Here is a 22,049-nt window from a genome sequence, read left to right as displayed (position 1 = left end):
CAACATGACATGGTGCTGAGCGCTGCTCCCGTGAAATGACAGACATTGCGTTATCACAACTCCACGTAGCCCATTAAGCTACATGAGATCCTTGGACGGGAAGAAGGAGTAGGGATCAATGTCCATGCTTTCGGGAATATGCGTACTTTTGGGGAGGTCCAACTCCGACCTGGGAATAAATCTTAGTTTTCTAGGTCCCCATAGTTTATTAGACACATAGTTACCAACTGCCTTGAGAGATGCAATGTGATGCGTTACAACGTAATAGATTACTATACCAATCGTAACCGCGACTACGACTGCACCCGTGGCTAGGCCTCCATATATTCCACGTTGGCGAGGTTTACAACATCTACATGCGCATATAAAGCCACAGCCTCCACAATCTTCATCACATCTCCTCTCTTCTATGCTGTAATGATTTTCATGTACATCAACATTACATAGACAAGTTTGCAACGGATCTACCTTGCCCTTCCAATCTTCAGAGGCGCAAGTCTTCATTGCAACCCGGCGATGCTTCCTTTTGTTTCCCAAACGTCGCGTCAAGAAGCAACACGAGCCACGCCGCCCTGCGCTCCAAGATCACGCAACGCTGGTACACGTTACACATTTACGACCAACACTGGCATTGAGGAGTTTAATTCATAGCTGTGAGAGAATAACGTAAAACTCAAATGTGTGGGATTCACAAACGCAGAGTACGCTCCACGCATCATTTATTTTGTGCAACGCCATGGGTGCGCTACTGGCTGTCTACTTTGCCTGAGGTGTGGCGTTACAATGTTAGCAATGGCTACAATTTTGCGCATAAATGTCTTCTAACCACGCTTTAAACTGTACATCGTCTCAGATTGTCCATTGGCATCACAAAATGTGTAGCCCATAATCATGACACTACACATCATGCAGACACACACACAATCTGTAACATGATACCTTGGCATTCATCAAATGAGTCGAGACCTTAGGTGAAATTGCGATTTTTCGTTGTTGCCGTTAAATAGCAATTGCCTGACTCCTCTGTCTATTGCCACCATCGAATGACGTCAAAGACCTTAACAACTCAGATGACATTCATTATTGAGAGATTCAATAAAACAATGTAGACGTTGATTTCATTATTTCCTAAGTTGTTTGATAAGTGAGGCTATAAGCGATCGATGGATGCAGCAGTTAAGTATGAGGCGGACGGCTGTGAGTCATTACTAAATGCATTCATTACTCCAAGCCTCAGTTTCTGAGCTTTGTCCGGATATATGTAGAACACTATGGCTAAGAGGGCCAAAAATGCAAGAGTGCCAAATAACACGCATAAGCGAACTATACACCAATGGCATCGACAGGTGAGCCAATTTTTACAATTATACCTGCTAGATGAGGTTTTCTGTTTGGTGCTACATGTTTCACACTTTGTACCTTTACCGTTACATCCTTCACAACAGCATGGGCAGCACTCACAATGTGTTTGCCAACATTTCTCCTTGTTGCCAGTCACACATGTACAATGATTGCATTTGCATCCATCACTCTGGCAATTTGTTTCCGTACAGCATCGAGCATATTCAGTAGCACACCTTCCTTTTGTGCATCCACACTCCTTTGTCATCTTCCCATCAGCTCACTTAAACAGCCCAGCGCCGCACTAAACAATGTAACCAGACGGTAGTGGCAATTTGTGATTCATTACAATAGCTGCTGCAGTATAGTCATAAGTCACTGTGTCTGTTGACTGTTTTGGCAATCTAGCATTGTGGAGAAGTGGATATGTTCCTAACCATTTTGTGTTGCGGATGCATGGGACATTTGTTTGCATAGATCCGCCACATGCCCTGCAGTGCCCAATAGATTAGAATGCTGCTCATTCTGTATGACATGCCACTTATATATATTTATGATAAAAATTGCGTATTTAAACGCACTCCGGCATGCCCAGCCATAACCTGTGAGTGGCACTGAGTAAAAATGATGTGGCATAGAAAATTTTGATAAATGACACACATAACGAGACCATTAAGTCACGTACTAGTTGTGAATGACGACTATTGACACGTTGCCATAGCCGCCTATATTCTTAGAGCTTACAATCTTAATTAGCTCGCTGATCGTTGACATTCATGGGCTGTTTCAATGCCTTGTTGACCAATGGGAACATCTTTATCACCTCACACTTCGGGTTGAAACATTTGTCCCATTTGTTCACTTAGAGAAGGTTAATATAAATCATGTACTTATTCGTGCTCCGAATGTCTTCTCACATCACCAACTTCTACGTCTTGCTTACACCACGGACCACATCATGGACTGTGTCTACAATACTAGCGAGGAATGGGTGAATGAGCATTAATGGTTGAAGTAATACGCGCAGCGGTGATTTTAGGGGCCCCCAGAGCAATCAACACAGTCGAGATGCGATGGCGGAAAACAGAGCATTGTTGCGATGACCTTACAAACTATCACCAGCTGCCAATTTAGCATTCAGGGCACCTACTGGCATTCACTGTCTTCAAAAATCAACTTGCTATTACGTCTACTCAAACGTGTACGTGACAACGGCAATGGCAGCAAAGCATGAATTTGTACCCACTAAGGTTTGACACCGGGTCGTGAAAACGGACTGGAACGCCAGTACATCACCACAGATTTGCAGTTCGTTATTCCATGCTATTTTATGTCTCATGTTGTTAAATCTTCCATCGCTTAGTAAGCGCCGATATCTGGCTGTGTTAGATCCAGTTGATGGGCAGCTTCAGTTGGACACAACTTTATAAAGCAGTTATAATATGTAAGCTATAATAACTCAACGTTGGATATTGAGTTTGCCATATGTATTGCAATTAAACTAACCACAGCAAAGGTTGACGTGCAGGCAATCTACGCACCACCACCATTAAGGTATGAATTATAACAGTATCCATAAACGTGATGTCTGTCGTCGACATAGCAATTGTGATACATATTTTGACAGTGACTTAAGCTGTGTTATGGCGATACCATTAATAAAATATCAATGCAGTTCCCCCATAGAGTAATGCAGGTTGGATGTGAATTAAGTCTCTTAAAACTTAAGCTAACATTAGACGACACCAAATCTTTGCTGTATCGATAACTATGTAGATAGGCATGAAGGAGCCGCCTCACGTTGTGAGGAATTATGTAAGCAAATCACTCTTTGTTGTGCACTCCTCATTGGGTACATCTTGAGTCGGGTTGGGGAAGCATGTTGGCGTCTAATATCGATGGTGTGGGTGGAACATTGGAAGTATGTTACAACACTAAAGACCCTTTTTAGCGATTGTTAAAGGTTAATGTACAGGTGAGGGAGACAAACGACTATGTGGAAAGCGAGTAAGAATCAACCAACCGATATATACGTAACACCAATTGTCGATAATTGTAGCCATCTGTTTGATGTGATCATTGTGACAGTAGCAAAGGTTTTGAAGTGCCATCAGTTGGAGGAGATGCTAAATTGGCACTTACGAACACTGCCCATTATTTCACACGTTTGGAGTACAAGAAGCGTTTGTATAAATTACGTGGGGCTCTGTATTACAGTTGACTAGTAATATGGAGATGTCTCAGCAAGTTTAATGGCTTCAAAGGTGGCTTCAATGAGATGCGCAGCCACATGCTGCCATGTAAGTACCAGAGCGTAGGTGATGGTAAGGTGGCATGACGTAAGTTGTGTGGAGATGTGATCAACATGATCGAACAAAATATTATTAATCTTTATGTTATCGCCATCATATTGTTAAGTAGCCTCGTCAAAGCATGTAGTGGTTGTCAACGTCGTTGGTGTCACCGCTCTGAGATTGCGGTCCAAGTTTGCATGCGCAGCTGGATGCACAGCGCCGTGCATGTGTGGACATAAGTTTCGTGTTATACTGCTTTTTCAAATATGGCGGGACTTTGAAATATATAGTCTCTTGCCCTGGGTGGCGTTTTAGTGGAGTCGGGGGAGGATGGTGGAGGGGCAGGGAGATAACCAGTGTGGATGCAAACCAGTTTCATGTCAGGGCAATGAAGAGCTCTGCTCTGATGACAAATGTACGAAGTGCGAGGCGCATTGCCCCCCCGGATGTAAGGGCTGCGAAGTTAAATGCAAGGGGGTAAAACAACCTGGAACATGCAAATGTTGTACTCCCCGCTGTGGTTGTAAGGAAGATTGTTATGCAAGCGGCAAAGATGGCAAGTGTCAAGAAAAGAATAAAATTGATTGCAAGCGATGCATCATAAGATGCAAAGATAGTGATAAATGTATATGTTATTTTTGTAGTTGCGGAACGAAATGTAACGGCGTAATTTGCAGCTGCTGTAGCTGGTGTGATCCTAGTAATTGTTCTGGAGGCCCTTGCAACGGCTACGTAATTGGTAGATGCGGAGACAAAAATCCAAAGACTACTGAATGTATAGGCCACGTCAAATACGACATATACGGCAAAGACGGCACATACGGCGCTGTATACAAGCGCAATACTGAAAATGTAATCCCGTGCGATGGAAGACCCCACCCAGGCAAGGACTGTACTGACAACAACTGCAATTGGCTCCGTGGCGAACTGCAGCCCGACGGCAATTGCGTCATTAAATGCACGTACTGCGGCAAACTATGCGGCCAAGATAACTTTACACGCTGCTGCACCATAGCTATTCCCTTGGTTATCACTGTGTCAGCATTCCTTATTTTTAGGTTTATGCTTCCCGAGAAGTACCACGCGATTATGACCAAAATACGCGCCGCATTTCCCAGTTCTCCTAGGCACCCCGGCAAATCCCCGATTAATCTCGTCGGTAACATAACTCCCGAGGAGACAAACGTTGACCGCTACTCCGCCTTCCGTCCGAGGGCATACGCTGGCTTGGAGTAGAACGCGTAGACCTCAATATCGCAATAGATGTTATTTTCACAACGCAGTAGCTATGTCAGATGAGTAGTATCAACACACGCTAATGCTATTTCGTCACCGCCTTATCCTCACGAAGTTTGCTCGCATGAGTCGCAATATTGCCCTAGGTTGGTCAATGGCTGAAGTTGATGTACCCGATGGCGCCGTCGTACCCGCTCTCTCACGCACCATGTTCATGGCAGCCTACATGTATTGATACTGACAATGTGTGCCAATGTACGCCAAGCATCCATCATAGTGATCGGTAGGCCTTGTTGTTTCCCCTAACATCCTCACCCACGCCCAGCCCACATAGCGCTTCTGTGTACCTGTCTAATTCCACATCAAAGTATTGGCGTTCATCAATTTACATTGCGGTATTAGTCATATGTAATGTATTTCGAAGTTAATTTGAAAAGTGCTCGTAACCTTGTAGCCCTCTGGACCTAAGCCGTACACACCCATATCACTATGTTCCTGTAAGCATGTATGACAATAAGATCGACAACACACGACAAAGCATCAGCTCTGTGCTTTACTGCATACACTAACACACTTTCACGCATACTGTCTTAGTTGATGTTAGGTCACAGTAATTCCCATGGGTGTCATCCATCCCTCCCACATAGTCAGATTTTCAAATCTCACAAACGGCAATGTTGGCGTCGCTTATCTGCCTCATTATGCGCGGCTCGAATAACAGAGACGCGTTTAACAGATATGCAAGCTACTAACAAAACTGCCCAGGCATCGCTGCAGAGCCACTCTTTCTAGGAAGTGAAACACTCAATCGATGGGTTGTAAGGTGTCGTGTGACCCCTCTATAGATTGGATGTAAAGTAGGCTTGTGACGACGGCACTGTTAAAAATATGACAGAAGTATTACTCAGCTCCTTAATGATTTGTAAACGGAAAGTAATAAGTTGACTGGCATTGGCAGTCCTCTGTTGAGTGAGGTTGCGAGGCACAACAGCGATATTGCCGTATAAAAACACAAAGCACAATCGTAATTTGAGTCAGAAAAAACGTAAGATGTAAATGTTAATGAGGTCACCTTGCTTAATCTCATTCAGTGTCCCAATGCGCATAGGATGCTATGTTCTCATAATTTCTGATCGTCTCACCGATTTCCAGATAATGAATGATTGTAAAGCATTTAACAATACGTTATTATGCAAGTAGTGCTCTGTCGATGCATACTACTGTGATCTACGGGCGATCATTAAAATCGGAGTAGATTAATGATTGCGATGTGAACCGTTCATTTTGCGGACGCAGAAATCGCGGACCCTGTGGAACGGCTGGATGCGGAAGTAGCTCATGACGCAAACGGCGAGGATGGTGAGGGCGACGGCGGCGATGATGTGAGGGGCGGGGAAAAATGGTCACCTCGCTGCTCATGTGATTGACCATCAACGCAATCATTACTGTCTAGAACGTTAGATGCCAGTTGCCAGTTAGGTGATCAGTGGGATTTGAATTACGATTTCTGCTCTACTTAATTGCTGAGATCAGCTGTAGAACGCGATGCAGAAGGGTATCTTGCGGACGAGGAAATCGCGGATGTTGCGGCTAACCGGGAAGCGGAAGATGCACAGGTCGAGCAGGATGATGGCGACGATGATGGCAACGATGACGGCGGCGATGGCGGAGTAGGGAGAGTGAAGTAGTCACCTCGCTGCTCATGTGACTGCTCATCAACGCAATCATTACTGTGTCTATAACATTAGATGTCTGTTGCCAGATAGGTTATTGTGATCAGCTGCGCAGTAGATACCGCACCCTGTGGAACGGCCGGATGCGGAAGTAGACCATGGCGCAGATGACGACGATGATGAGGGCGACGGCGGCGATGATGTAAGGGGCGGGGGAAGAAGATTGTGAGTCAGAGGGGCTGGTGGAATATGGTAGAGTGAGGGTTTGCTGTTGACTGCGGGAAGAGGCGGCACCGGGGGAATGGCTACTGCAGTCAGGAGTGCTTATGCCTCCATTTCTACTTTTACAACAGGGGCATTCACATTGACATCTGGGGTTGCTACACTGCTTACATTGTTTCTCACATGCCGAAGGATCACATTTGTAACCTGATCCGCTTACTCTGCGAAAATTATAGAACTTCAAACATGAAAGACAACGGGAACTTCTACCATTACATACTTTACAACACCAGGAGCAGCACCTACACTCCGAAGAATCTGTACAATTTGTGCCACACGTACAAGGTGGAGTATAGCTCATCTTCCCGCTCCACTCCCAGTCCCCTCAACCTGCAAACACATCAATCACTTAAGCAAGCACTCACCAACCTACTCTCGTGAGCACGCACCTACGGAAGCACTCACCTACCACTCATCAACACGCACCGCAGCCAGGGACACTGACCGTCTTCCATCGGCGTCCCGCAGCCAACCGGGTGGCCGTCATGCAACGCACCGCCCTGGATATCACAGCCGGGTCTGTTGCAGCATAGATACTACTCCCATGAGATTTACATGTATACTTCGTGCCTTTCCCCACAGATCACTGGACCAATGTCTTTGAGGTTTCAAAAGTAACCACGCAGTAATGCATCATTTTAGTCATCAATACGACATGTTAGTTTCATACAGGCAATAATATATCCCTGACTGCCCTATCCGTTACTGGCTCACGTGGGAGTGGAGTAGTGACATCCACCTCTCGCTTCAGCTGACCAGCGAAATCTGTTTGTTCACATGTAACCACATATATAAGACTCCTACTTGGTGAATTAGTGGTGTTCACACGGACCCACGCCTTCCTAATTTCTGCTTCACATAGCATTCGTAACGGGTTCACAGCCAGTGTGGAGCTGAGCGCTGTAAAACTTAGTTTACCAACGCCCATTGTTTTGTGCATTTCCAGCATCTAAGTGCCTTAACGGATGCTGGTCACAGGATTGTGCTTTCGTGATTACCCATCCCATCAAGGTGTAAGTTATAACTGAGTACGGTTATTCCCGTAATGTGGCACCTCTGTAATATCAATATAACAAGCGGCGGCTTGGTATAATATCCGATATTGTGCTTTAGACATATGGTAAAGGGATTAAGTATTCGAAGAGTAAATAAACTCTCATGTTTCAAGGTGGCATGGCACCTACAAGACAGTGGCTCGATAACATTGGTGGAGTTCATAAAATACGCGAACAATAATCCTATATCGATGCTAGTTACTTTTGAAAAGCATTGTAGGTTATATACATTATGATGTCATATACAAATGGCATTATTACAACTCCTCATTATACTACCTAGAATTGCAGAGGAAATACATCATGACAAATAATTAACAGTCACCGTGTATAAAGGGATTATCATCACTTATACGGATTATCAAGAGCTGTGACATGCAAAGACTGTAGATATTGCAATTGCCGTAATGAACAATGAGATTAGGTTAGTTTTAGGTTGTACGGTGTTAGACGTGTGGCTACGTTCGCATTGCACCTCTCTCTGCAACCATTAATACCTCATGATATAGGCCCTATTAAACTAGGTGGAGGATATCACGTCGCACTGTTTAAAAGAGTCTTCGGCGGCATCCTTTCTGTATGAGCAGGAGTCTAGTCGACCGAGTAATCATTTGCGATTCATATAACTCATTAGGTAGTAGATTAACTTGATATTCGTATGCTAGTTGAATGGTGGCAGTTTCAGCTTCTCTATTAAATATTCATGATTCAATTCCGCGACTCTCCCTTTCCACTAGGTTTTCTTGGTTGGCGATCAGGATATTGAGACGATACTTGTGTTCTTCCACCCGTCTTACATGAGTCATATTGGCTAATTAGCTTGAGTAGTCCTCTCATTCTTGAGTTCCTACCCAATGCATCGTTATCATGGTAATCTGCCTACTCCTTACTATTCTTAATCAAGACTATTGCTTCTCATCTCACATCATCTTCAGTATTCTTCATTGTTGGATTTTGTATACGTCATATTAATATCGCCTCCTCATCGATAACGGATCGATTCGTCCATGTCTTGCGGAGGCTGCAGAGGGAGCGCGGTTTCCATTACCACTTTCTATGCTCATTTATACCATGTCGAATTCACAAAAATCATAGATTTAATTCCCTCTAGCATCTCAGGAAGGCCTTAGTCCCAATATTGTTGGTCGATGGATGTGGTGGGGCAGGCCAGTAATTGCAAAGGAGTTGGAGAGAAACCGATGCGAATATTAATGAGCACGTCGTACAGGATTCAACCATTGCGTTGCATCTTTGAAGATTGAAATGCAATTTGGAGGTTTCACGCCACCTCCGAAGTGGACAATAACATCGAGCTGTCTGGGTACTGGCGGTTAGGAATCGGTGAGAGAGGTGGATGCTAGCTTGGTCGTGATATTCAAATACGCCCTCAATCGGGTAGATGCTTATGTAATGTAGTTTGGAGAAGTGGCAGAAGAGTTAGCCAGCTGTCCAGTGCTTATCGCATTTTCAGAGCGGGATAGAGGGTCTGTAACTTCGAAATTTTGGTGTATTGCTTGAATTTGATAATTACTTGGTTTACTACTCTCGAACCATGGTGCCGAAGAAGCTGACGGATTGCCCAGAAAACCTCCGGGAATCAATTGACTGGCTGATCCAGGTGAGACATGGGAGTGGCACTGACAAGAATGGCCTTGATGGGTTAGCCAAATCTTTGAAGACGTTGATAGCCGAAGCTATTACAAAGTCTACTAAGAGTCTGGAAGCTGAGCATGATAAACTTGTTTGCCCTTTCCAATATTCTGCAACTGAAACCAATTGTCAGCATTACCAGACGCTACTTGAGAACCGTAAGAAGGAAATTAAGGATGCAGAACCACTTCGAGATGTTTCAAAAGATGCTGAGGTAAAGCGCCTTATGGGTACTATAGCAGACTGTAGGAATAAATATCACAATGAACATTACCGTGACCCAGCTAAACAGAAAATTTTGAGGGATATTGAGGATCGGCAGAAGACTCTTGGAAATCTCCAAACTAAACTGGAAGCCTTTGTTGGCAAAGTAGCTAATAAAGAACAGAAGGATATTCCTGCAAAACATATTTTGGAAAACCTCACGGACGGATTAGAGAAGCTTCTAGGCTTTGACCCGAAATCTAAAGGCTACGACGGCACTGGCATTGTGTACTCCGACCTGGACAGGCTGTGTGACGGGGTGATGGCGTTTTTGTATGGTCTGCTTAGAGATGTTTATCAGAATCAATCCTACGATGTTGGTAGAAGAGTGTTGAAACAACTTGTTGAAAATAAAATTCACCCCAAATTGTGCTTAGGGCATTCGGGTTTTAAGGAGATTATTGATGAGGTGGCAAGGCAGGTGAAGTTGTATAATAGGGAAGTGGAGCATAGCAATAAAAAAGTCTCCGATCCGATAAGAGGGCTTCAGAAGGAGATGACAACGCTTACAGAACAGGTGAAAATAATTTTGAAAAATAGCGTTTCGCAGGACTTTGTCAATACAGCCGTTACGGAAGTGAATAAGCAGTTGGACGCATGTAACAAAAACACTGACACTTTCAACAGAAATATGGATAGCGTAGAACGCATACATAAAGCAATCACATATTTAAATGAATCAATACGTGAGAAAGTTAACAAGGCTAGAACGAACATAAGGCACGAGAAAAAGCGCCTTGAAAAGATGACCAAAATTGAGAGGAGTAACTTGAGTTCAATGACGAATAATATTACGACGACACTTGAAGATGTTAAGACGCAGATTAGTAATAATATTAGCGAGATTGTAAAACAGCTAGTCGAGGACTTAAAAAAGAAGGTCCAAGAAATTCAGAGTGAACTTGTTGAAGTATATAAATCCTTGGGAAAGTATATTAAAACCTTGGAGGATTGGATGGAGAAGGCGTTGGAAGTTATAGAAGAGGCAAACAGGCAAGTTGCCGTTATTGAAAATGAGGTTGGTGATCCTGAAGATAAAAAAAATAATAATAAGAGTGCAATTGCCAAAGCGGCCAAGGAGGTTGAGAAACAAGCCGGGGAGCTGCATGGGAAATTCGAAACAGCGAAAAGGCAATTCGATGTAGTTGTCGCCAAGATTAAGGGGAAAGCAGGTGATGGACAAGAAGAAGGATGCGTTATCGAGAAACTGCAAGGCCTTGAAGAGAAGGTTACGACTACGATGCCGGAAGACTTTGAAAATTTTAATACGGGTAACGGTGGTAATTGGGATTTCAGCCAGTCAATCCGAGAGCTCAGACAGGAAACAAATAGACAGTTGGGAATTGCGATTGATGGTATTTGGAAAGATTTAAAGCAGGGGTTGGATGCGGCTACAGAAAGTGCTCCCAGGAGTGGTAATTGGAAAGGTCTTCAAGCTTTGCAAGAGACTGACCTGTGGACGGCAAAGGGCGTGGGAAAATGGCTTGATAGTGCAGCGTTAGACTACGACGACAGCGGTCCTGGCGCAAAAGTAGAAAAGGTCTTGAACCATCTTCACAATGCGCAGCAGGAATGGGAAAACATTTTACAATCCAACATCACCACCAATATTCCCAAAGTAATTAAAGAGACACTTAGCAACGAAACCATTGACGGTGTCAAACGGCAGCTCTTAGGCCTCATTATTGCCGTCGTCGCAGGGAGCATCTCAGAGATGCAAGAAGCTGTCAACAGAATCGTTGATACTGATCTGAATACTATTAGCCAGCTACAGGATAGCATTGCCCAACAGGCCCAAGCGGCGAAAGCTGCACTCGAAACCCAGGGCAACCTTGTGTACCACCACCTTACTGAGCTATGCGAGGCAATTAAGAACGGAGTGAAGTACTCCAAACAGCATCTGGGAACATTGGCAAACGATACTATAAACACGCAACTTAAAAAGATTCGTGATCGATTTACCGAGCTGCAGAAGAGGTTTGCAGATGGTGCCCTAAAGTTGTCCGAAGAATTTGCTGGTGAAGCTGACACGTTATGCACCTCAACCGTACAACAACTTCAAAAACAAGTTGACGAACAAATATCTTTCGCAATCGCAAAACTCACATCCCAGGCGCAAAAGAACTACGTGTCATCTATGAAAGGCTTGCTAGATGCGTTTGCCACTAAAGTGCAAGGTGAGCTGTTGAATTTGCCAGAGAGAATCGATATTGACCTCAAGACGGAGTTCAAAGGGTTCATGAAAGAGATGGAAACGCATGTGAGCTCTGCTAATTTGAAAAATGACTTGCCACAGCACGCTAAACTGGCGACATTCGCCTCTGGTGTCGGTAACTTCTTCAATGGTATTTTCCACAGTCTCAAAACGAAGCGTGACATAATTCCTATTCATAAGCTCACCGAGATAGATGCTACGCTTAACACTCTCCTCAATGGCCTTTCTAATTACAATAAGAAATTTGTAGATGACCTGGCAGCAGTTAATACTCTTCTGCAGAGCATACGCCCTGAGTCATACAACGATGAGAGAAATAAGTTGCTTGAGATTCTGAAAAACGGCCTGCAAGGGTTTCACAATGAGCTCAAAAACGCATACGTGTCGGCATACGACAGCGTTCCCAATGTCGACTGGTCCGATATAAAGTCAACTGAAACATCTCTGCAAGGCACGAAATGTGCTACGGTATTCTTGACCACGATAGACATAATGCTCAAGAGTTTATTCAAATATAAAAGAGAAGTTGAGAAAACAAAAAGTACGTGGAAAGACTACAAAATGTATAGTTCGAATTACAATTATAGCCTTAGCAGCCTCTTCTTTAGCAAAAACGGTTACGATCCTGGCCTTCCCAGCAATGCGGAATACGGCGAGTTAAATCACAAGAAGGGTTTTAATGGCAATAGCATCGTTGATCTATTTAAGTCTAACACTCAGGTCACGTCACAGCCCAGTTATGATATTCTCGCCTCTCTGGACGACTTCGCCGACATAATCAAATATTACTTGCGCATTTCCCACTTAGGGACTTTCTCTTCCGCTAAACATCCGCTTAACGCATTCCAGATGCTTGCATGGCTCAGTGGCCTGCAGCATAACCCAGTAAAGGAGAAACTTACGAAGTACCTCCAAAAACAATTCGACTCTGAAACTGATGTTATACTGCGAAATATATTATCGGATATATTCACATCTGAACTACCGTCAATTTACACTCCTGCCTACGATATGCTTACCAGTATCGTGGGATATGGCGACGCAGACACCCTTTATGCGTGCCAATATCTCGGGAACTCTCTTGAGTTGCACTATCCTTCCGATGCTGCAGCGTGCTTTGATATGCTATTAGACGTGCTCCGCAAATTGTGCCCTGTCTTGCAATTTTTATATTGGCAATGTAAACTCGGTGTTAAGAACTTAGGTTGGCGCGACTGCCATTACGGCAAAAACGCCGGTACGTCAAGTTGGCAGTGTAAGGAACATTCTGATCAGACACCTGATTGCCAACGTACATCTCCTCTGATGTCCTACCTGACCGACTGTCTCCTCGGACACTTGCCTCACCAATTGCAGTCTGTTGGCTGCACTTCCAAATGTTCCACGTGCTCGTCCAGTTCACCTAAGATGCCTTGCTTGACACCCCTAGGCTTTAGGACATTCTCCTGTAGTACGCGTACTGGTAAGGACCTATGTTCCGTGCTTGACAAACTATGCGGCGATCGAGGCGTACTCACCAAACTTTACGCTTCACTGGCATGCTTCGTTGGTCGTCCTCCGCAGACATTCCCTGATGTATTCGCCTTCTATTACCAACTTGTACAACCGTGGACTCCGATGACTGAATATAAAAAGCCGTCAAATTCAATAGAACAAGCACTTAGCAACACTATCGAAAAGACTGTGTCCTGTAAATACGAGGACGCTAAGCAGTTCATAAATCAATGCCGCAGTCTGTATGAATCTCCATCTCACTTCCTGCATGATATAACCCGTATTTCCGACATGAGTTATTTAGTTGGGTGTGGTGAGCAGGATTGCGGTTATATCATCCGACCTATAAACTCAGCTGCATACGGCGCGTTCGCTCCGAAGCATGCCAAAAGTTATTTGTCATGGTTAGTCCACGTTTGCCCCCAACTCGTGGATTTCTTTAAACAATTGCAGAAGGCATTTAGTGATGTCTCATGTGCCGACTCCCGTTGCTCACCATGCCTCCACAGTGAGAGTTGCACAAAAGGCAAACACGGCACCACTTCATGTGGATGTAGCTCCATCGTCCACTGCCAACCGGTTTCCTCAATACTTTATAAATATGGCTTGACGTATGCCGATGCCGCAAACAAAAGCCAGATTAAGTGCCAAGATTTTTCTAATGTGCTGAAAAACATCTTGAATTCCCAGGTGCTGGGAAATTTCTTGCATGCCATAGACACATTGATGTTCACTATTCGGACGCCATTCATCTGGACAGTTGTAGCCCTCTGGTCGCTGTCTCTTCTCTACCTGTTCTACGTCTTGATCGGACGCCTAGACACGCTCCACATCAAATCACACCTCAGGTCGCCAGCCTCTTACAAAATTGCTGCCCAGTCACTACTCGCTGCAGCACGTGTCGGCAAACTTGCCAAGATATCGTACCTGCAAGCCTAATCGCATCTGCACGTGTGATATTCACAGATGCCTTATATCGCAACCTTCTAACCAGTCATCACGTTAATGTTACTCACAACTATCATTATACCACTGCCTAGCTCACCCAGCCACCTAACCAACAACCCACCGCCTAATTTAATGTCTGGCGTAATACCTAATCAGGGAATTGGCACAGCGTTTAGTGTGTGCATTACAGTATTTGTTCCGCACTTAGTTTGCATTACTTGTGAGATGTTACCGCGTCATCTCATCTGTTAGTGTACCGCAGCTGCGTGAGTGACCATCCATGTATCCAGTTAATGCCTGCTCCAGCTGAGGCTCTGGTTCGCAGCTTAGATAGATGGGTATAATGTTTGTGATGCTTTGGATTGTGTTGGCATAGTAGAAAGCTCTATGCTAGGTACAGCAGTGACATTTTCCGGCGTGACGTCTGAGGGATGACGTATATGCCTGGCATCGCAGGCGCCTTTCTGGAAATGAACAGCATCGCAATGATGTGCTGTATATCACGTGAACAGTTGATGTCGCACCTTCATCATGGCCCATGGTGGAACGTGGTTGGGTGATGTGGCTTACGGTGGGTGGAGTCGTGGCCGGGCAACTCTAATACTAGTTGACCGAATACACTCCGACCAAAATAAAATTTTAATTCTTCGTCAAAAAGCGTTTCTTCTGTGGTGCGAGGCGCGCGGATGTCGTGTCACTGCCGGTACGATTTTTTGTCGGCCGACCGAAAGGTGACGGAACACCGAGGGGAGGGTGCTTGGCGGGGTCGTGATACCAGGTTAGGGGACTTACCCCTTCTTCGATTCTGCATCCAGATATGGTTTCTGCTATCGTTCGTTATACGTGCTGCTACGCCGATTTTACTCCTGTTGTTCTGAAAACCTGGATTGGCTGCCTGCCTCACTCCGGGTAGGTGGGATGTTCGCCTGATTTCACCGTTCGTCCACGTGTTTCGAAGGGTTGAGTAGACAAATAAATGTCTTCGTTTACGGCATTTGTAGTGGTTGGTTTTAGTCTGACGATGCTGGTTGTGGCATTTTTGCTCATCCCACTTTGCCGTCTGGCTATACTGTCAATGAGTGGACGTAGTGAGTGCTCAGTGTAGGGATGTCAGGAGTTTAGTCGCTTTCGGTTCACACATTATGGGAGTTGGCTGCGCTGATTTGTGAGAGTAGAGTGGTGGATGATTGGAAGTGGACGAGATGGCGAAGATAACAAGTAAGATTCCTGCGCTTAACAATCTTAAGCAGTGTCTCCAGTTCCTGGAGTGGTTGAAAAATGACGAACATATGCAAGGTCAGGTGGCCGAGGAACTGGCTCGGCGTCTTAGAATCTATTATTCTAAGAATTCAGATTCACAGAACATAAAAACCGCACTGTCGCGATTGCTTTTTCAAGTGTCACACTTCTATGATAAATTGTGCAAGAATGCGCAGCCTACTAATTATATGGCGAACACACCTAGTGTGGTATTATTTACCCTACTCGCTTGCATTCCCAAATTGCTCTCCGTCGTGTACTTCTTGCAATATCATGTGGATAAGAGGTTCGTTGCGGTAGGCGGAGGGGACTGGGCGGATCAAACGATTGGAATGGTTGCAATGTCTACATCTGGTGTCAGTAAGATTGATACATATCTTATTGATACGTCCTTCGTTAAGTATGGTGTCATTTCTGGTGGATTCGAAAAAGGCAGGTTGAAAGAAGGTAGTGATGGTGGCTATACCTACGGTACGGAGATGGTTGATGACCTCCCAAAGTTACTGGGCGAGTTACATACAAATTTCTTTAGTGACGTACTTGTCACATCGGCTTTGACCAACGCTGGCTCACAGGCTTCCAACACGGCGAACGCTCTTGCATTGCTCAAAACATTTTGCGAGATTGTGGACGATGACAAAGATAGAAAGGTAGAAAATGCTCTGGATGGGTATATCAACGAGTACAGAAACTGCATCGAGTGGGAAAAATTGAAAACGCATTGCGCCGAACTTAGAGTGTCACTCGAAAGAATTTTCAATGCTGGTGTCCTCTCCAACACTGGTCATTCGCCAGCAGTTGATGATCTTAACAAAGAAAAGTTCGCTAAAAGGATGACGAGGTGGCTTAGAGAGAATTTGGATAGAGTGGGGTCAAGTCTGAAAGAGATTAAGGCAAATCGCTATACAAATGCTGGTGATTATTTCAACAAGCATTTTTTCCCATATGGTTTTATATTTGATAGCCACGACTTCGGTACGGAGAGCTACAGGTCTCAGGTTTTGGATCAGAAATGGAAAGGGGTAGTAGAGATTCTCAGTGAATACGGTAGAGAACTGGATAAGACGGTAAATATTTTGAAGGGTGTGTCATGTAAAGACCATAACCATGTCAAGACGGCGGATCTTGAAGCAGATGACGAGGAGGATGAGGTTGTGGTGTTAGAGGAGTTAGGTGTGAGTGATGATCTTGGAGTTGAGGGATCTCCCAACCAGGGCAAGAAAGCGGAGGGAGCACAGAACCAGGGTAAGAAGGCGGAGGGAGCACAGAACCAGGGCAAGAAAGCGGAGGGAGCACAGAACCAGGGCAAGAAAGCGGAGGGAGCACAGAACCAGGGCAAGAAAGCGGAGGGAGCACAGAACCAGGGTAAGAAAGCAGAGGGATCTCCCAACCAGGGCAAGAAAGCGGAGGGAGCACAGAACCAGGGTAAGAAGGCGGAGGGAGCACAGAACCAGGGCAAGAAAGCAGAGGGAGCACAGAACCAGGGCAAGAAAGCGGAGGCAGCATCTGATGATGATGATGAGGAGGACGATTTGGCGGATGCTGCGTCAGTGGGATCTTCAAATCAAAACAATGGTCAAAGTGAACACCAGCCTGGAATGTCGCATACATCACTTGGTTCTAACGTTCCTCCTGAAGATGGTAAAGGACCCCAGGGCCACGCTGGTCCGCCAGATGACGCAGGTAAGAGTTTGCAGGGCAGTGATCCTCCAGCTCAAGCGCCTGCTTTACCTCAAGCTCCAGGTGTTAAACCTTCAAGCTCGTCACCTGGTGGCCATGGTGCAGGTGGTGCTCCAGGCGCACCGGGGTCTAATGGTGATCCAGGCCAGACAGGGCCTACTAGTATGGTTGCTTCTGCGTCGTCTCAAGGTTCAGATGCACAGGGGATACAATCGCCTCAGCCTACACTTCAATCGTCGCCAGCGTCTTTTCCAACCCCTCCCGCCAGTCCTACTGGAAGCCCTAAGCTCACTGCTCAAGCTGCGGTGCTAGGTGGGGGTTTACAGAATGCTTCTTTGGGTTCACAGCATACAGTATCTTCCCAGGCTGTGCTCACTCAGGCAGCAAAGGATTCGAGCCGGCAATCTGCTGCATCTGGTAGCCTTGCTCCCGGTAGTGGTCAAGGTCAGGATTTGCCTAAATTAGAAGTGGAAATTTTGAAGCCTAAATTGATATCTAGTGAGGATGCTTATAATTCAAGTGCCGATGCGCTAATCAGTGATCATATTGAGAGATCACGATACCGCAACGGCATTAACCCTCCTAAAGATCCTTTGACTGTTTCCCATACACTTGGCAAAGCATCTCCACAATCGGATATAGCTTCTGACCTGGATAAGTTACAAGAAGCTTCAGTTTTGTCGAACTCATTAGACCTTCGTGATGTCGATATGCCGTTTGAACATTTTGATTTCCATGAATCACCCAACGAAGGAGGTACTGGTGAAGTGTATATTCCCCAATGCCTCAACCCCTGGTATGTTGACCCTTCATCCACCTCTACCAGGCATTCAACTACTTCTCCCCCAGATTCTGACAATATGCCTTCTCCCAATACTGTCCGTGAAATGCTCTATTGGATGGTCGGCGTTGTCGAATTAGGGTACATTGGTTTTATTCAGAAGCATGTTGGTGGAGTTTTGGATGATATTAATAAAGACTCCTCGTGGCCTTCATTTGCCATCGATGTCACCGGGTATCCCAACCAGCTGACTGCTTCCCGTGTCACCAATACCCTTGCAGAGGCGTGCCTCTACTCGGCAAACATAATCACACGGATTAAGTACTACAATGATTTTAAAGCCTTCTCTACTTTCGACTTCAAATCAGTATATAGTCAGCTGCATTATTCGTCCGACCCCTCCTGTCTCCTCTGCCAGCTGCGTGACTACGCCTATGCCTGCCACTACCAGTTGCAATTCCTGAAGTCGCAGTGTTCTAGAAATGAGTCTCGAGGCGGTTGGAAGAATTGTGAGTACGGCAGTGAGGCCAAGATGCCATCTCCCCTCCAGGCGTTCCTGACTGACGGCTGGGACTCCGACTTCAAGACGCACCTCTTCGACCCGTGCAATCTGTGCCTCAAGAGCAGGGTCAGGATGGGATTCAAGAGGAGAGATTTGCCTAAGATATCGAAGCAGGGCAGTGTCATTTCAACCATCCTGTCTCCTACCTGCGGCGGTGAGGACCCCTTGCTGACCCTGTCCTCCTACCTCAACTGCCTCACCAGGCGGACGCCGCGCACCACCGGGGAGCTTGTGTCGTACTTCCATCATTTCGGTATCGAGTTGCACGATTATGCTTCAAAGGCACTTTCTTCACTAGGCACTGCCATCACCAAGTCACATGCCAACTGCCCCAACTGGGACCAACTTGGTGACTCCGACCTCCAAGCAGTTCAGGGCATCCGGGGCTACGAGACTCTCAACTCCAAGCACAATCACGGAAATGACCATTCCAATACGCTGTCCACACTTGTTGGCTGCTGCAGTGACTCGGCCAATTGCCCACAATATTGCTCGCCCATTACCTACCGGGCGTACTCCCTGTACTCTCCGACTTTCGCCCACACCTACCTCAGCTGGGCGGTGTACCTGCCGGACAGACTGTGGGAGTCACTTGAACGACTGCGATATGATTTCAAGACGCATACATGTTCCGAACCTAAATCATTCCATCAGTGTTCCGCTGCCATGCCTCTCCTCTACACACACGGGTTCATGCCACCGGAGGGTAAATTACAGTGGCCACTCACATGTTCAGATATAATCGTAAAGCTGAGGACCGTGGTCGACGGCAAGCCTATTGCAATGCTCATCACCTGCATGGATGAGTTCCTTTACAGAGTCCGAGGGCCATTCATCTACACGCTCATGGCATTGTGGTCAGGCGCAATTCTCTTCATGTCTTACACGATACTGTACCGCCTGGACGTCCTGTATCTCTGTTCTCACTTCATCAGGTCCAAGGCTTCACACCTCATCGACGTCAAGGCGCTGCTCACTAATAGCAGGAAGATGCTCTCACTCTACGACGCCGATTACTTCGACGATGATCCCAATGATCTCATCGACCAGCTTAAATAACTACGAATATAGCACGTATAACAATGTTTCACATCGCCTAAAAATTAGTTTAGTATTTTCATGATCTTAGTTGCGGCCACAGGTGCCCAGTCGTGTAGACACAACATATAGAAAAAGTAATTGCACAAATTAATAAAAATGTAGTTTTTAGAGCATCGGTTAGTAACGTGTGCATAACTACATTGATGTACACGGATGTGGCATGCTGCGAATTAGACGCCATCCGTCCTATTCCGGTGGACAACCACAATGTTACAGACGATAAGCAATGTTAAATGTATGACCAGAGACGCAGGCGAATTGCAAGGTGACTGAGCGGCAACGATGACCGAGCGATAAGTTGAGTGACAAGTAGGCCAACGAAAAGAATCAGACGGGAAAGGGGCAATGTATGGAGAGAGGTGAGCAGGGAGGCAAGGAAGAGAATGAAGTGAAGGGGTAGAATGGGTTGGGAGAGGCAAGGAGGATATTCGTAAGAGGAAGTTACAGTAGCGTAAAAAGATGAGGGAGAATGGGCGAACATAGCGAGAGGATCTGATGAGTCGGCAACGTAAGGACATGTGGGAGGAGACAGGGAGCGGCGCCAATTGGGAGACTGGGGCAGACGGTAATGTTGAAGATGATAAAAGGCGATATTATGGGAAAAGGAAACGATCGCGTACGACAAGACGGTCAAGACTCAGAAGACTAAGGAATACAACAGGCCAGACATCATCCTGGCGGATCGGCGAAAGAACACCATCACCATCGTGGAGATAGGAATCACCAATCAATACAACCCAGTGGATACGGATAAGTTCAAGAAGCAGAAGTATGAAGACCTTATCGAGGACCTCAAGGCGCGACAGTTTAACCAGCAAACCAAGATCAGGGTTATCCCCTACGTTATGACGTGGGAGGGAATAGTGACAAAGGAGCACAGCAAGTACAGACGGGACCTGGGCATATAGGATCAGATGAATAACCACTTACCAAGAGTAGTGATCCAAGACACACATAAAATAGCGATGAGGGACGTGAAACCAAGGTAAGTGTACGATTCCGTAGAAGACCCTCAAGCCCAAACTGGATGGATGCCCGCATGGATGGCACCAGTGACGTCCGGCAATGGACCGACGTGGATCCCGCAACCGGTTTCAGCGTGAGGCGTTAGCCCTGCAAAATCGAAAACCGGCCCAAGGCACGTAGCCACATAGCACACTGTACGATGAGAGAACACTATAAGGGCAAAGCTGTTTGCACACCGGCCTATAGATAAACACAAAATCCTTACAGGCATAGCAACTATATAGGGTTAGGAGCCTCTACGAAAATGGTCTACCATTCGTTGACTGAAGCTTCTCGCAACGTCAAGGAGGTATTGACTGGTTGGTAGCCGTGAAGGGGGATGATGCTAAAAGCAACTTGGCTGCTATGGGTACCGCAGTTCACAAGGTGCTCTCAGAGCATCCTGTTGGCTTCAAAATGTACCCGTCTATCGAGAATGCAAAATTTGTTACTAAGATTCCTGGAGCAAGATGAGCTTAAGTATCCGTGGTTGGTTAAAGAACTGCTGAAAAGATTTAACACTCGTATGGCCGAAGACCCCAAACAATTTGCCAAGACCTTGGAACAGGCACGCAAAAGCGATTATAAGAACGTAGTGCGAATCTATCTCCGTGGTCGCAGCCACATCACAAAGGATCCGCGTAGAATTGTGAATGGCTGTGAGAATTTTTTACAAATATCAAGAGCACTGATAAATATACATCTACGTACAGCTCAAAAGCAACATGGGATGAATCATGTTCGAAATATCCGGAAGGTTGCGCAAAAGTCCTTGTTGGAATTGCGCCAATGCTATACGCAGGCCCACGTTATTTGCGGTTTGCACGCAGTGCTAAAACCAGAGTGTGGCAGATGCTAAATTGCAAGGTACGTTTGGACGACATATTGAAGGTTGTTGGCTACAAAGGGTCGGAATTCCGCGCCGATATGCGTGGTTCAGATGTCCTCAAGGTGTTAAGCGGTGTGGATGAGAGTTTATTGTACATAATCTAGGACTTCGCTGGATTCTGAGCATTCTACTAATCACGTATCGCATATAAGCTGTAAAAATATCTAAATACAAACAGACTGACGCTGTCTACGTAGTGAGTAGCCATTATATGAATCTTCACGAAACATTTTAAATTTAGACTTGCTGCTATAGCAATGAGATTGTGCGCACTTTCAATGCCAAATAATGCTGCCGTAATAAAGGCGAATACCACTCT

At 45.7% G+C, this 22,049-nt stretch overlaps 8 protein-coding genes across 8 annotated transcripts; 6 read left to right on the top strand and 2 right to left on the bottom strand.

The window, feature by feature from the left end:
- Window positions 1–78: 78 nt before the first annotated feature.
- On the bottom strand, window positions 79–504 carry BBBOND_0309710 (hypothetical protein; the record flags this gene model as incomplete). Its single annotated transcript, XM_012913800.1, has 1 exon — window positions 79–504. The coding sequence occupies one exon, from the start codon at window positions 502–504 to the stop codon at window positions 79–81; it is 426 nt and encodes a 141-aa protein (XP_012769254.1).
- Window positions 505–3,220: 2,716 nt separating this feature from the next.
- Window positions 3,221–3,679, top strand: BBBOND_0309700 (hypothetical protein; the record flags this gene model as incomplete). Its single annotated transcript, XM_012913799.1, has 4 exons — window positions 3,221–3,262; window positions 3,293–3,348; window positions 3,430–3,524; window positions 3,567–3,679. 4 exons carry the CDS (start codon window positions 3,221–3,223, stop codon window positions 3,677–3,679), a joined length of 306 nt encoding a protein of 101 aa, XP_012769253.1.
- A 286-nt stretch (window positions 3,680–3,965) lies between these two features.
- BBBOND_0309690 (hypothetical protein) lies at window positions 3,966–4,871 on the top strand (the record flags this gene model as incomplete). The annotated part of the gene is made up of 1 exon (XM_012913798.1): window positions 3,966–4,871. One exon carries the CDS (start codon window positions 3,966–3,968, stop codon window positions 4,869–4,871), a length of 906 nt encoding a protein of 301 aa, XP_012769252.1.
- Window positions 4,872–6,647: 1,776 nt separating this feature from the next.
- BBBOND_0309680 (hypothetical protein) lies at window positions 6,648–7,281 on the bottom strand (the record flags this gene model as incomplete). The annotated part of the gene is made up of 3 exons (XM_012913797.1): window positions 6,648–6,987; window positions 7,073–7,156; window positions 7,232–7,281. The coding sequence occupies 3 exons, from the start codon at window positions 7,279–7,281 to the stop codon at window positions 6,648–6,650; spliced, it is 474 nt and encodes a 157-aa protein (XP_012769251.1).
- A 2,152-nt stretch (window positions 7,282–9,433) lies between these two features.
- BBBOND_0309670 (hypothetical protein) lies at window positions 9,434–14,443 on the top strand (the record flags this gene model as incomplete). The annotated part of the gene is made up of 1 exon (XM_012913796.1): window positions 9,434–14,443. The coding sequence occupies one exon, from the start codon at window positions 9,434–9,436 to the stop codon at window positions 14,441–14,443; it is 5,010 nt and encodes a 1,669-aa protein (XP_012769250.1).
- Window positions 14,444–15,654: 1,211 nt separating this feature from the next.
- Window positions 15,655–19,794, top strand: BBBOND_0309660 (RIBOSOME BINDING PROTEIN-1, putative; the record flags this gene model as incomplete). The annotated part of the gene is made up of 1 exon (XM_012913795.1): window positions 15,655–19,794. The coding sequence occupies one exon, from the start codon at window positions 15,655–15,657 to the stop codon at window positions 19,792–19,794; it is 4,140 nt and encodes a 1,379-aa protein (XP_012769249.1).
- Window positions 19,795–20,413: 619 nt separating this feature from the next.
- BBBOND_0309650 (hypothetical protein) lies at window positions 20,414–20,744 on the top strand (the record flags this gene model as incomplete). The annotated part of the gene is given in 2 exon segments (XM_012913794.1): window positions 20,414–20,452; window positions 20,472–20,744. The coding sequence occupies 2 exon segments, from the start codon at window positions 20,414–20,416 to the stop codon at window positions 20,742–20,744; spliced, it is 312 nt and encodes a 103-aa protein (XP_012769248.1).
- A 533-nt stretch (window positions 20,745–21,277) lies between these two features.
- On the top strand, window positions 21,278–21,834 carry BBBOND_0309640 (hypothetical protein; the record flags this gene model as incomplete). Its single annotated transcript, XM_012913793.1, has 2 exons — window positions 21,278–21,649; window positions 21,694–21,834. The coding sequence occupies 2 exons, from the start codon at window positions 21,278–21,280 to the stop codon at window positions 21,832–21,834; spliced, it is 513 nt and encodes a 170-aa protein (XP_012769247.1).
- Between the last annotated feature and the right edge of the window lie 215 nt (window positions 21,835–22,049).

Source organism: Babesia bigemina (genome assembly GCF_000981445.1).
Source record: "Babesia bigemina genome assembly Bbig001, chromosome : III".
Taxonomy (NCBI): domain Eukaryota; phylum Apicomplexa; class Aconoidasida; order Piroplasmida; family Babesiidae; genus Babesia; species Babesia bigemina.
The sequence above is the reverse complement of the archived record's forward strand: the minus strand, read 5'-3'. Positions and strand labels throughout refer to the sequence as shown.